Below are 14,594 nucleotides of genomic sequence, written 5' to 3' on the forward strand. Positions count from 1 at the left end.
TCAGTCATATCTCTTCAAGGAGGGCCATGACGGCAGGATCTGTGTTTACCATCAGAGGTGAAGAATCATACAAATTTAATTTCTTCCACACCCCTTATTTGTGGGTCGATCTGTCATGATTTGGAGAGGCATCAAGTTAAACAGGAAAACACCCCTCATTGTCATGCAACTTCCTCCGAAGAACACCAAGCGCAACTGAGATGAGACAGGAGAGTCTGACAGCAAGTGGGAGGCTTCAGCATTTAGACCGTTCTTCCACTGATGCAGGATAATGTTCAACCTCACATGACACAGGTCGGCCAAGATCGTCTCAATGCAGTGGGCATCCCAGTAATGCAGTGTCCTCCCAGCAGCCCTGACTTAAACCCAATTGAACATACTTGGGAAACCATGGGTCGAAATCTAAATTGTAGGAACTCTCAGCCAGAAAAAGTAGAGGAATTGGTTCTTGGGTCACAAAACATATCTATTAACATCCCCTGGACCTATTTCAATTCCTTGACGCGCAGCTAAAGTTGCCGATATCAGGCTGTCATTTGTGCTAGTGGTGGTGCCACCCGTAACTGAGAAATAATTTAATTGCGCATAAAAAAACAGATGACTGAAGCTACGCCACTGGACCAGCACTTGTCGGACTCATGCAAAATCTGAGGGATATGGAAAGGGCTGCCTTTCCCACCAGCGCCTAGGAATCCGTGAATGCGTGTCTCCACACAGGGACGGATATTTAAAGTGTCCAACAAAGGTGCACAGATGGCACCGAGGATGTTGCCGAACGGGTGTCTTAGAGGAACCTTTCGCTATTCTTTTCAACTACGTGTCAATATCGGAACCTCCCTCCCCTCGTTCACATGCCACAGGAGGGCGCGGAAGAGGAGGGATGAAAGCATAAACAGCCTTTCCTTCTTCAGAGCATGTACAAACTTCGTCGAATGATTTTCAATGGTTCCTAGTGGTTCACACGTATACCATGTGGGTGTTACAGTCCCACATGTCTTTAGAAAAAAGTTGAATTGTCTGGGGGTGACGACAATGTCAAAGGAAATCAAGAACATCGCCCTGTTGTACGTTGCACTGAAAAATGATACTTAAACGTGGGCGATAATCAATATACAAAATACAAGCTTCTCAAATGTGGTGCCACAGAAGAATGCTGTTGATTAGATGGCAGATCGAGCTACTTATGAAGAGGTACTGAATCGAACACGCGAAAAAAGATGTTTATCACACAATTTTACTTAGAGGGACAGCAAATGTTAAGAGGAACCAGGAAATAGTTAATTCGGTAGTGAAAGGTAATAACTGTACAGGGAGTCACACGTCTGACTACAGTAAGCAGGTTCACACGGCTGTTGGTTGCAGGCAGTTATGCAGAGGTGAAGAGGCTCGCACGGGATAGGCTAGCATAGAAATAACATTTACTTAAGCGGCAGTGGACTGGCTGCGGAGAGTGAGACGAACGGCCCAGTGGTGTGGTGCTCAGACTGACCTGCGGGTAGGTGTGTTGGTGGCGTTGGAACCCCGGGCGCCGTCTTCCTCGTCCAGCGAGCCGCCGGCACCCGAGTCCTGAAACAACAGGAAAGAGCGCCGCTGTTACACCAGTCTCACATCGCGGCGCTGCAAACTACAGCGTCAGCCACATTAAAGCTATCTGACGGACCGAATCTCTGTCCCCATCACCTCCGCCATATGGCCACGCCTCGTAGCCGTCTCACAGTTCCAGCCTGTCACTCCCTCCACTGATCTTCCGTATTCCAGATATCCGGGATCGAATTCCAAATCCGGTTCACAATAATGGAGAGGCGTAAACCACTACGGAACAAATCAAAACAACAATGGGACAGATTCTTTCAGAATAACTTGCATGGCTTCGTACTTCTGATTAGTGGTGGCAAGTTCCCATGAGACCAAACTGCCGAGGTCATCGGTCCCTAGGCTTACACACTACTTAATCTAACTTAAAACTAACTTACGCTAAGGAAAACACACACACACACACACACACACACACACACACACACATGCCCGAGGGAGGACTCGAACCCCCGTCGGGCGGAGCCGCGCGAACTGTGACAAGACGCCCCAGACGGCGCGGCCGTCTAATCGATCGAAGGTTTTTGTTCATCAAAAGCTAGAATGTCGGGCGCAATAAAACCTTATTCTGCTGTAAAATAACACACACTAAACTGCTTGAAATTAGCGGTCTTTTACTTGCATCTACTTTATCACATCTTATCATATGATACAAGTTTTCAAATCAGGTTTTCTGTTCAGAAGTTATCCCCAAAATTTACTAGAAGTCGTATCAACCTCTCGTTCTATGTGACATAATATTGTTTTTTTCGGGGGGGGGGGGGGGGGGGGGGAGGAGGAAATATACTCCAAACCATTCCCAAATTTGTAAAAAAGCTGAAAATCTTTTTCCTTACACGAACACCAGATGCGTTACTAATGCTGGCAACGATGTTTTTGGAACTTACCACTGCTTACATGCACACATCCTGACAAATTTGGCAATAGCGATAACGCGAAATATGAAATAAGGTGCCATTTTTCAGTACATCGTGGAACTATCAACTAATATGAAGCACATTATCATGTTTCTCACCAGAAGTTCCTTATCACTGTTCACAGAGCACATCTTCGATTCTATTTTGATCCACCGAATCATACTGATGACTGGCCCTCGGCGCAATTTTAAATATCAAGAACGATACTTTGATTTAAAAACAAAATATTGTGTAATTCTGCCGTAGTATATGGCTGACGCCATACGAATGACGTCAGATGCCACTGTTACCTGAGGAAGATTTGTCAGGAAGGTGAAAGGAGCAACACAGATTGAGCTGACTTCGTACGTAATAGTGACAGCCGGAGTGGCCGAGAGGTTCTAGGCGCTACAGTCTGGAACCGAGCGACCGCTACGGTCGCAGGTTCGAATCCTGCCTCGGGCATGGAACTGTGTGATGTCCTTAGTTTGGTTAGGTTTAAATAGTTCTAAGTTCTAGGGTACTGATGATCTCAGTAGTTAAGTCGCATGGTGCTCAGAGCCATTTCGTACGTAATAGTAAACTGTCAACGCTGTTGACGGTCACATTGAATTGCGACAGAGGCATGTTTGTATTTTGTGCTGAGCCTAATGATAAAACAACAACGAACAAAAATCACATTCTGAATTATACGTACCCATGAACCTGCAATCCTAGACAAAGCGATTACGAGAAGATAAGTATACTTACAGGAGTTATGGTCATGTGAAATCAATGAGTGGGAGCTTGCTTTATATGTCCAACGTGAAAAATGGGTAGGTGTGAATAATGACCCCCTTAACCCGACATAAAAACTTTGCACTGTTGTACAATGCTTGACGTGTTTTCATAGTATACTCTGTCGATCGTGAATTTATTCAGGAAGTTTTCATATTTTAAACTGTTTAGTAGAAAGAAGGGGCGGAGAGGAGGGGGGGGGGGGGTCCTGGCTGCTGTCCAAATGGTGACAGTAGTCAAGCCAAGGCTGACTGGTGTACCATCTAGCGATCGTTAACTCGGCGCGCGAGCTGAATCCAGCTACGACTGATATCACTGTGTGGAGACTAGTGGACTTACGCATTATGCCGGTCGATCAGCTCTGGACTGCTGATTGTAAACGCAGACCGAATGATCCACGACCGAGAATAGAAGGTAGACAGAACCGGGGTGGTGTTCGAAACCTTGTCGACAGCGAGGGGAGGGCAAGGCAGTACAGTACAGATGTATGTGGCAGAAGACGAGTGGCGTGTCCTCGATCAGTCAGACTAACGTCCTGGCGATGACTCAGCAACCATATTGGCGGCGCGCGCACCGCCCACTCCAGAATGACGAAACCGGTCGCGGAAACCGCGCTCGGCTTGACGCGGGGCGGTCGGAGACAAAGCAGTTGAGCGCAGCGGTCTGGTGCCCTAAGCGGCCGGGCGTGCCCCTCCCACACACAATGTGGCCATCATCTCGTGTGCGGCGGGCGCCACCCGCGCCACAGAAAGTGGATCGCAGCGAACAATGGGTGACAGCCGAGACAGATCGGCGCGCCGGGATGCAGCTGCGGCTGCAGGCGCTACGCGGCGGGCTGCTGCCTATCCGCCCCGGCATCAGAACGTGAAAGGCCAGCCGGGCCTGCGGGGCGTGACGCCGAGCCGTGGAGACCCGCAACGCGCAGCTCCGATCGCGCGCCCTGACATTTAAAGGCCGCGCAGCATTGTCATCGGACCGGCGGAATTCAGCACAGAGAAAGATATCGCTTTAGCCACCTGTTGGTACTCAAACTCCTGCCAGTGACGAGCCAGTGAAACTGCTCACTTGTCCACACAGCCCTTGATGACCAGAAGGACTGACATTCTTGCACATGCCACATCAATCAATTTCGCACGCACGACAGTCCGTCATGGATGACTGTGTTCTCCCTACGATAGTACAATGGTGCACTTCCTTACATCTACAGCTACGTCACATATACACTGCGCAAGTCACCACATGGACCACGGCGGAAGATACCTTGTACCATTATTAGTCATTTCCTTTCCTGTTCCACTCGCAATAAGAGCGAAAGAAAAACGAACTGTGGTAAAACCGTTCTGCAGTCAGGTTGAAATGCTGATTATCTAAATTTTCTCAATAGGGCTCCGCGAAAAGGACGACGTATTTTCTCGACGAACTCACATTTGAGTTCACGAAGCATCATTACTCGATATGATCCTCACCCCGTCCATCTACACAAAACAAAAAGATGGGCAACAGCTCTCTCCAATTGCCAAAAGTATATACGGGACAGACTGGGTAGCTTGAACCTAAGCAGGACTGGTCAAGACGCCGAAGGATGCAAGCTGCCAATGGAATGTCAAAAGCATTGCAGTATCAGTTTTACAAGACGGAACATAGGAATATCGATGCCGTAGTACACGGAAAGATTCCTTGTTATCAGAGGGAACAAGGTGAAAGAGATTAGGAGCGTATGCGTCACAGAACAGCAACAGCACATGCACCTCGAGAAGGAGTACAACAAGGAAGCAATTAGGAGGAAACCCTATCGGCCATTCTAAGTTAGGGCAGACATGATAATGATATTGTGATGAGTCGGGATTGGATCCAATTGTGGCAGCACATCTCGAATGAACACCATTAGAGCGGAGTGGCTGCGACCTATCTACTGATCTTTCAAAATGGCAGTCCACAAGTTGGTAGAGAAACGTTGCTAGTGATCTTTAAAACTAACAAGCTGCACGGATTTTCAATACTTATCACTTCAGCCATAGTTATTGAGGCGACTGATGAGGCCATCACGGTTCAAAACGGTCTAATCTGCAAACAATAATTGGGTTATAAATGACACAGCTGAACTCTTAATTCAAAATCATTTGGCTTACTTAGTTCTTCAAAAAAATGTTCAAATGTGTGTGAAATCTTATGGGACTTAACTGCTAACGTCATCAGTCGCTAAACTTACACACTACTTAAGGTAAATTATCCTAAGGACAAACACACACATCCATGCCCGAGGGAGGACTCCAACCTCCGCCGGGACCAGCCGCACAGTCCATGACTGCAGCGCCTTAAACCGCTCGGCTAATCGCGCGCGGCACACGTTCTTCATAACAAGAGTCTAATTATTGCTCCACGAGTATTCTTCGCGCTGTAGTCTTCGAAGTCTCAATTTCACGGACACGCTGATGAGTGCTTATTGATAAATCTTTTCCCACTCGATCCAACTACCATAGCCTCAATTACTTTTTTTGTGCGAACGAGTCTTTGTTAAGAACCAAATTCAACTTCCTATGACTTGAAATGGCCAGTTTCTCGTCAAAAATATTCATTTACGGCCATTAGTTCTTCGGCTGAAAGTATTCCATTTAGGATTCTATGCCAATGTACAATTTTGTCACAAAACGTTTGGGAGAACTGTTTAATAATTTGAATATAATGAAAGCCGACGTAGAGTCTAACACGTACCAAGTCCTTGTACGATTGTCATGCCACTAAAACTGCAGGAGCAACGAACTTCGTAAACGTCGCCATGTCGTCAATGGAGCTGTTTATCAAACAATACCAAGCTACGATACCCAGTCAGATTGGGGAAGATCCCGTAATGCTCACGAGAGCTGTACAGTACTCGGCGACGCTAAGAACGCATGCTGGCAGAATAAAAAGGCAGGTAGACGGAATGCGCGCAGCTGAGCGGGAAAGCGGGGTAAGAGTGAACAGCATCCCATGACAAGACGCAGTCACAGCGCGGCCATCGGCGCAGAACCGGGCCGGTCCGCACTCTAACCGGGTCGCAGTCTCCAATTTCCAGACAATGCCGCGTTCACCCGCCAACTACGCGGAAAAGCCTCGCTTTCCAAAATGCCGGTCTCTCGCGAGTCGTATTTCTCAAACAGAGCGGAAAGTCGTTTAGTTAACAGTGCTCGCATATCTGCATTCGACTCCCACTGCGGTAGGCAGTCGGCTTCGCTATTCAAATGTGTTATTAACAGATCTGATTCGTCCCCTGACGTGTCACGCCTTAGTGTTTTATTCTCTAGTAGCATTTGTCTTCTCCCGCTATTAATATGACAGCACAAGTATCAGGCGGCAGACCGAACTGTACCAAGTACTTAAAACAAACTTTCGCCATTTGATGTGAATGGAAAGGTTTATGCTAAATATAAATATCGTCTGATTTACTGACAGGTTACACACACACACGATATTGTTACTTCGAGATCGATTCAATCATTCATTTCTTGACTTTCGGTCATCGTTTTGGAATATTAGAACTTGCTGTAACTTGTCAATTCTGGAACAACTTCACTGGTAGTATTTGTTTATGACAAATATGATCATTTCCATAATTATGTAAAAACCACAGATTAAAAATTTGCTTTCCTTCACAACAACTCTGTTCTATAACGAAACGTTATTTAGAAGTTTTGTTGCCTCTCGCTTTTATCTACTACTTCGGACGTCTGTCAAAAATATGATAAAATTTTGGTGATATCGAAACATGGTTTTTGATTAGGTCATAATATACAAAACGGAATTCACTTTAACACTGGGACTAATTTCCTTACCCATCGAGATGTTGCAGCTCCTACGGTTTATTATTTCAATGAAACGAAATACATACAGGTACTTTATCTTCATTTGATAGCGACTGAAAAGAGAAGTGTATTTCTTTTTAATATTTGCAGTTGCGTGTAACGCAAGGGTATCCTAGAAATGTGATACAGATGAAATCGAATTACGCTGGCACAGCGAAGATGGGGCTGGAACTGCGGCATTACGGTAGACTTTGGTCTCACTATCACGGCATTCCCGTTTAACTGGTGTGAAAAGATGAGTGAAAACGTTAAGAAGAGTTACAGCACTTCACTCTCTTCAATCGCCATCCAAATTCCGTCGTTCACTTTTTTTTAGAAAACTGTAGTTATTTATCTCGTTTGTCGTAAAGCTACACTATGTTAAAGATATAACAACCTATTCGGACCTTGCATATAACCGGTTGCTGAAAACAATGTTTCGACATACTCATGTTATGTTAAGTGCTATATATGATGTAGAAGAAAAAATTCTTGCTAGTCAATTGAATGTAGACATTATGTAACCTAGTTGTGGTTTACTGGAGGGGCGGAGGGAGGGTGGGGGGAGGGAGGGGAGAGGGAGGGAGGGAGGGAGGGACCACTACCGCCCTCCGCACAGCTCCAGCTGTAAATGTGAGAAATTCCGGCTGCTTCGTATTACGTGACGAAATCTTCCTCTGCGTTCTTTCAGCGCAAACGATCTGCAACTGACTCCCAGTATTTGTTCGCCGGTAACATGCCGTTCCAATGACTTGCGCACTACTCTGCGCTCTATGCGCCTGCTGCCTATTTGCATGAGGTATCCATAAAACAGCATATGCGACGACAAGCCTTAAATGTCAGAGATATGTATGGCTGCACACAGTGCCCCTTGTCGGACTCCGGACGACGTGAATAGGGAACACGAGATACTTATCTCTTCTTCCCACACGAACGTTGTTTATGAACAAGTGTTTGTCACACCTCATAACTTTGTATAACGCCGACATCACAAGCGAGCAACAGCACATGCGTACTGGGGGCGTTTTAACAAACACTATATTGGAAAGAAGCTTTAGAAGGTAAAATTCGACTTGCAACTGGGAATAATTTGAAGTTTCTACGACAATAGTTTCTACGCAATAGTCACAACATAAGGTCACACTGTTACGGTAAGTGACATACCTAAGAAACCATTAACTTGAACATTGTCATCAACATGAAATTAACATTGCCTTCACTTGAGACCATAACAAATGCGCAGAAAGAGTAGATGTAACAGTTACCTTAGGCTTAATGTGTGTATAAGGCCTTTTTAGCGTTCAGTGTCTCAATCGGCAAAAACGGAACCCTTATAGGGTCGCTATGTTGTCCGTCACTGTTAAAAACCCTTTTTCTCAGGAAGGGTACGCGTAACACGTTGAAATTTATGTCATATACTAAAGCATAAGGGTCCTTGGCAGTGTACAAAATTCAAGGTTCTAAGTCAATGCAATCAAAAGATACGGCCATTTATGTCGTATTTTAACAGTCGCAGACTCACACATCAAATCCCACACGGTACTTACCGCTGGCCTAGAATCATGAAATTTGACAAAAATGAGGGTTTTACAGTACAATAAATGGAAAAAACCGGTAGTAGTAAATCTTTAATTATTCACAGGCAAAAGTATTTCTTTTGTCATTTGTTATCCACACTGGACTCGCATTCGGGAGGACGACGGTTCAATCCCGCGTCCGGCCATCCTGATTTAGGTTTTCCGTGATTTCCCTACATCGCTCCAGGCAAATGCCGGGATGGTTCCTTTGAAAGGGCACGGCCGACATCCTTCCCTAATCCGATGAGACCGATGACCTCGCTGTCTGGTCTCCTCCCCCAAACAACCCCCCCCCCCCCATTTGTTATCCGAGGTCAAACCTGAAATTAAAACAGTCAGTAGCTCTGCATTCAGGTTGACTGGAGCGCAATGGTATAAGTCAAACATAAGGCAAGGAATAATTTTATTGCTCATATGGCGCGTTTCGGAATTTATTCACCACCAGATATCCAGGAGCGATTTCTGCACGTAGACACGGCGTTTCAAATTGTATGTAAAATAAACATTCGCAGACTAGAACTGCTGATTATTATAACAATTGTCGCATGCTTCCTGCATGACTTATGTCACATTTATATTATTGACATTAAAATATTCTCGAAAATCTTAGAATCCCTGGGACCGATGTCTTGCCAGTATCAATGTAGATAACAGGCAGATTGGTCGAGATATTCGACTCTCGGAGTGGATGAACTGTCTATAAACATAACTGAGTTTGTATGGAACCCTGAGTTATCGAGTCCTACTCGCGTTGGCCTATTTTGCGCTGTGGTATTTGATGAGCGTAACTGAAACAGTGCAACAGAAGCATTCATCGTTGACATGAACGCAGATACACGCCCGAATTTCTATTGTCATAAATTATGTTCTATGTATACCGTCGGCGTGGTTGTCGCAACGGATACATCTAGCAGCCGGATTCTAAAATAAAATACGTAAATCAGGACGGTTCTAAACTGAACAGCGGTTCTCGCTTCCCATAGAACACATCCGTTAAAGTATTGGGGATTTTGAACGCAACGGATTTTCTTTATCGGGCAGGAGTAGCGAGTCAATGCTAGCCAGGACCTGAGCGATAGCAAGGGCATAGCCTCGGAGCTGCGGGCTGCTGGAATAATACTGCAGTTGCGCTGGCGGCGGAAGTGCGGTGGTCGGGCCGTTCATCATTAATAATGGCGGACAGTAGTGGTGAAAATGGCCGGCCGACCGCAGCGGAACGTGAATACCGCCTCTGTGCGGGCTCCGGAGACCTTAATCACGGGCGACGCGATGCCAGATAGCGCCGACACTTCTCCCAGAAAGGCAGCGCTGCCGGCCGCCGCGCGCCACAAAAAGGGATCCCGCCGAGCAAGGCGCGATTGTGTTTTACAAGGGTTAACGCCCTCGGCGAACGCCTGCAGGCCATTCCAGCCGAAAGAACCGAGTACGGCCAATATACGACAGCCTAACGGAAAGGTTGATATCACCAAATATCGGCGGAAGGTTGGTTGTTACTGCAGTGCTATATTAGGCATCTTACTTTTGTTGGTGGTACGGCTTTTGCCTTCTTCCGAACTACGAAGTGACTAGCTAAGCCAGCTATGGGACCTAAAGTTTAATGTGGAGACCGAACCTGGGTGCAACACGACATTTTTAACACTAATAAACTTTGCCAGAGATCAAACGCACGCACACTGACGACATGGCGTCCCCAAGGGTGTGATCCATTTCTTGAAACCCCAATATGGTGGTGGGTCCTCTTTTGCGGGTAATCGATAAAAATAATTTCTAGTTATCCACCAGCGGCTTGAAAATAAGGACGAATGTCTTAATGATGTCATAGCGTAGCGGTTAAATTACTTGACTGGTATGCTGAAAGTTGTTAGTACGGTTCCCGTCCGATACCATTTTTTAATTTCTTCTTTATAGAAATGACCATGATCATTTTTTTTCTTCAATTAAGTGGCATAAATTTACGTATTTTTTCGTTGCATCATTTTAATCATCATATTAGTTTTAATTGCTTTTATTTTTAATTTCGCTTACTCTTTTTTCAAAAAGGGTTCAAATGGCTCTGAGCACTATGGGACTCAACTGCTGAGGTCATTAGTCCCCTAGAACTTAGAACTAGTTAAACCTAACTAACCTAAGGACATCACAAACATCCATGCCCGAGGCAGGATTCGAACCTGCGACCGTAGCGGTCTTGCGGTTCCAGACTGCAGCGCCTTTAACCGCACGGCCACTTCGGCCGGCTACTCTTTTTTCAGTTTGAATCTTTGTCCATGTGATTTTGATGATTTTTATGTACTTCCGAAGATTTAATTTCGTCCTCTTTGCCATTTTATATTTTCGCCCATGATATTGCAGTCGTTACTTCTATTACTCATTTGTTTAATTTATAAAATCTTCTTTCATTCAACTCTTCACCTGGATTATTTTTGTCCATGCTACAAGAAAAATTCATGTTTTGAATGTTTGTACGACGATTGCCGTAAAAAACTGTACATCTTGTAATGAAAAATATATTTACGACATTAATACACACTTAATATATTTCGACTTTTGTTTTTTAACTGACAGATCGCTGTTTTTAAACATTTAAACAGAGTATTGCGACAGATAAATAATGATAATTATAATCACATGAACAAAGATTCCAAATAAAAACGAATATTAGGAAATAAAAATCAGAGAAAATAAAAAAGTTAATACGACGGTTAAAATGATGGGGCACAGGATTAGAAATAACATGATTTATTTATATAGATTAACTGAATAAAAATAACAATCACAGTCATTTCGATAAAGAAGTAAGAAAAAGTTAATGGTACCTAAGAGAACTGGAACCCCACCCTCCAGCATACCAGCCACGTTTCTGCACAATTTTGAAATTCAGTCTTCTTTTATAATGTTGCAAGACAATCGTGGGAAATTCTTTTTGTCATCAGCGCGAATGGGTAGTGTGAGCCATCGATGCACGCTGCACCATCGCTAGGGGGCCTGTTGTAAACTAACATCATTGTTGCGACAATCCATTCAGCTATTACGGAAGAGGAGCTATGGACAACTGATATTCTTTTTGTCTTGTCATCGCTAGTGAAGTGTTGAACCCGGTAATTGCTCCTGTTTTGCGACTGATTCAAAACCAGACTAACAAAAGAGGTCAGTTTTCATTTATACTTACGCTGTTCCTTTTATTTGTTTAGTGACGTAGTAGCATCGTTCGCATGTCAAGAATCGCGTGATCGCCTCATACTTATTAAAATCAACCAGGCATTTTGTCAGTGTTTGAGGGAGAGAAATTTTGAAGTTCAGAATGGAAGACAAGGTAGCATGTGTCCTCTCCAATGAAAATGAAACGTCCTTAAAAAGTAAACATTTTGCAAGATTCAGAAATATTCACTTAAAACGGAGTGTGATGGCGCAGTACATTTGTTTAATCGGACTGAGAATGGAATCAATTATCCCGGGAAGTTGTTAAATAACGACTTGTGCAAAGTGGGAATGAAACTCTTTCGTTCATAAGCAGCATCTAGACGCTAACGTTTAAATTAGTCAACGTCTACAAGGACACTGCCTGAAACGTCAGTGGACACCAGTACTTCCCTTTCCGTCTACTCTCAAAAGTAGCAGCCATGTGCACTTACGATACATACCAGCTGGCTCAGAACGTCGAAACTGCGGAAAAATCAGACCTCAGGAACTTTATTTCTTATGACTGAAACTTGGATATATTTAAAAAAAATAGTATTCCTGAGTTTTGTGCAATCTTTAGATCATCTTGAGTGTAAAACATTAAAACAGCATCCAGAAAAGGTAAAAGGCGCAATTTTCACCACTCATAAGACAAGAGTCTAGACAAGAAGAAATGCGGCAGTACGTCGCTAAAGATTTGCTTGTGGGCGGAAACCGGTCCACGCTAACAACAATTTAAAAATAACTTTTACTCATTTAAAGTTAAGTTCCCGTACTGTATGGACTTCAAGGTGTTTAAGCTTAAAGGTACACTGTGATCAAAAGTATCCGGACACCTGGTTGAAAATGACTTACAAGTTCGTGGCGCTCTTCATCGGTAATGCTGGAATTCAATATGGTGTTGGCCCACCCTTAGCTTTTATGACAGCTTACTCTCGCAGGCATACGTTCAATCAGATGCTGGAAGGTTTCTTGGGGAATGACAGCCCATTCTTCACGGAGTCGAATGAGAGGTCTGTGAGGCCTGGCACGAAGTCGGCGTTCCAAAACATCCCAAAGGTGTTCTACTGGATTCATATTAGGACTCTGTGCAGGCCAGTCCATTACAGGGATGTTATTGTCGTGTAACCAATCCGCCACAGGCCGTACATTATGAACAAGTGCTCGATCGTGTTGGAAGATGCAATCGCCATCCCCAAATTGCTCTTCAATGACGTTCACCGGGCATTCGCCATATCCACACCCTGCCATCGGATCGCAACATTGTGTCCCGTAATTCGTCACTTCACACAACGTTTTTCCAACGTTCAATCATCCAACGTTTACGCTCCTTACACCAAGTGAGGAGTCGTTTGGCATTTACCAGGGTGATATGTGGCTTATGAGCAGCCGCTCGACCATGAAATCCAAGTTTTCTCATCTCCTGCCTAATTGTCATAGTACTTGCAGTTGATCCTGATGTAGTTTGGAATTCCTGTCTGATGGTCTGGATAGATGTCTGCCTATTACACATTACAACCCTCTTCAACTGTTGGCGGTCGCTGTCGGTCAACAGAGAAGGTCGGCCTGCACGCTTTTGCGTTGTACGTGTCCCTTCACGTTTCCACTTCACTATCACATCGGAAACAGTGGACATAGGGATGTTTAGGAGTGTGGAAATCTCGCGTACAGGCGTATGACACCCAATCACCTGACCACGTTCGAATTCCTTGAGTTGCGCGGAGCGCCCTGTTCGGCTCTCTCACGATGTCTAATGACTACTGAGGTCGCCGATATGGAGTACTTGGCAGTAGGTGGCAGCACAATGCACCTAATACGAAAAACTTATGTTTTTGGGTGTGTCCGGATACTTTTGATCACATAGTGTATAATCTAACCATGTAAGTTCAATGAATGATTTTAAAACCAACAAAAACTACGCGTTACCAATGTGGTCTTCCCGGTGGAGTAGGCACTCCAGGCGCTAGTAATACAGATAAAATCGTGAAGTAAAAGTTCAAAGGTCTCAAGAGAGAACTCAATATTGGTTTTAGGGACGACGAAAAGGTTTTCGACCAAGTGCCAAGCGCACAAGAAGCCGGCTCTTTGCAAGCGAAGTGTCCTGTAATACGACACCTATATTTTCAAGCACATGTATGAGCACATCAAGACAAATATTCTACGCCCCGCGGCGTCAACGAAGATATCAAGGTAAAAGTTGGGTATCTGCTTTCAATCCGCTGCTACTCAATCTGGCCGTGAATTATATCACACCAATTCCGTGGAAAATTTTATACAGTAACGACGTATTTCTAACAGCGGCATAGATATTCAAGACGATTTTGGTGTTTGGTGCACGACACTATAATGTACAGAACATACAGTAAGTAGGGTCAAACTGTTGTATTTGCATCGCAGCTTCTCAAGAACGGCAACCAGTTCTAAATCCCAACTACATCTAAACAATGCCCTTATAAACGTACTGATCGGTTCGAGTGCTTCGGATCGGCAACGACATCTGCAACTTTCACACATTAAATTGTAGAAAACTTTATAAAGACTGGGAAGTTGAAATGAGAGTAACAGAAGTGATCTGCGATGCAAAAATGCCTATCGAAATCGAAGGAAATAGATAATAGCGAGCGACCAGATAATGTACGGATCGGGATGTTGTGCTATGCGGAAATCAGACAAAAAACCTTCAGGTTACAGAAAAAAAAGGATGCTACTACGCTAGTCTAAAAGAGTGATCCTAAAAGGCGAGAGTAAGAAAT

At 44.5% G+C, this 14,594-nt stretch overlaps 1 protein-coding gene across 2 annotated transcripts in view; it reads right to left on the reverse strand.

Annotated features, from left to right (window-relative positions):
* LOC124602126 (flocculation protein FLO11) overlaps positions 1–14,594 on the reverse strand; it is a 616,796-nt gene that overhangs the window by 328,674 nt on the left and 273,528 nt on the right. For both annotated transcript variants that reach the window (XM_047136299.1, XM_047136297.1), the window contains exon 2: positions 1,490–1,566. In XM_047136299.1, the coding sequence (XP_046992255.1) occupies positions 1,490–1,566 (77 nt within the window). The remainder of the gene's footprint in view (positions 1–1,489; positions 1,567–14,594) is intronic.

Source organism: Schistocerca americana, chromosome 1 (assembly GCF_021461395.2).
Source record: "Schistocerca americana isolate TAMUIC-IGC-003095 chromosome 1, iqSchAmer2.1, whole genome shotgun sequence".
Lineage (NCBI taxonomy): Eukaryota > Metazoa > Arthropoda > Insecta > Orthoptera > Acrididae > Schistocerca > Schistocerca americana.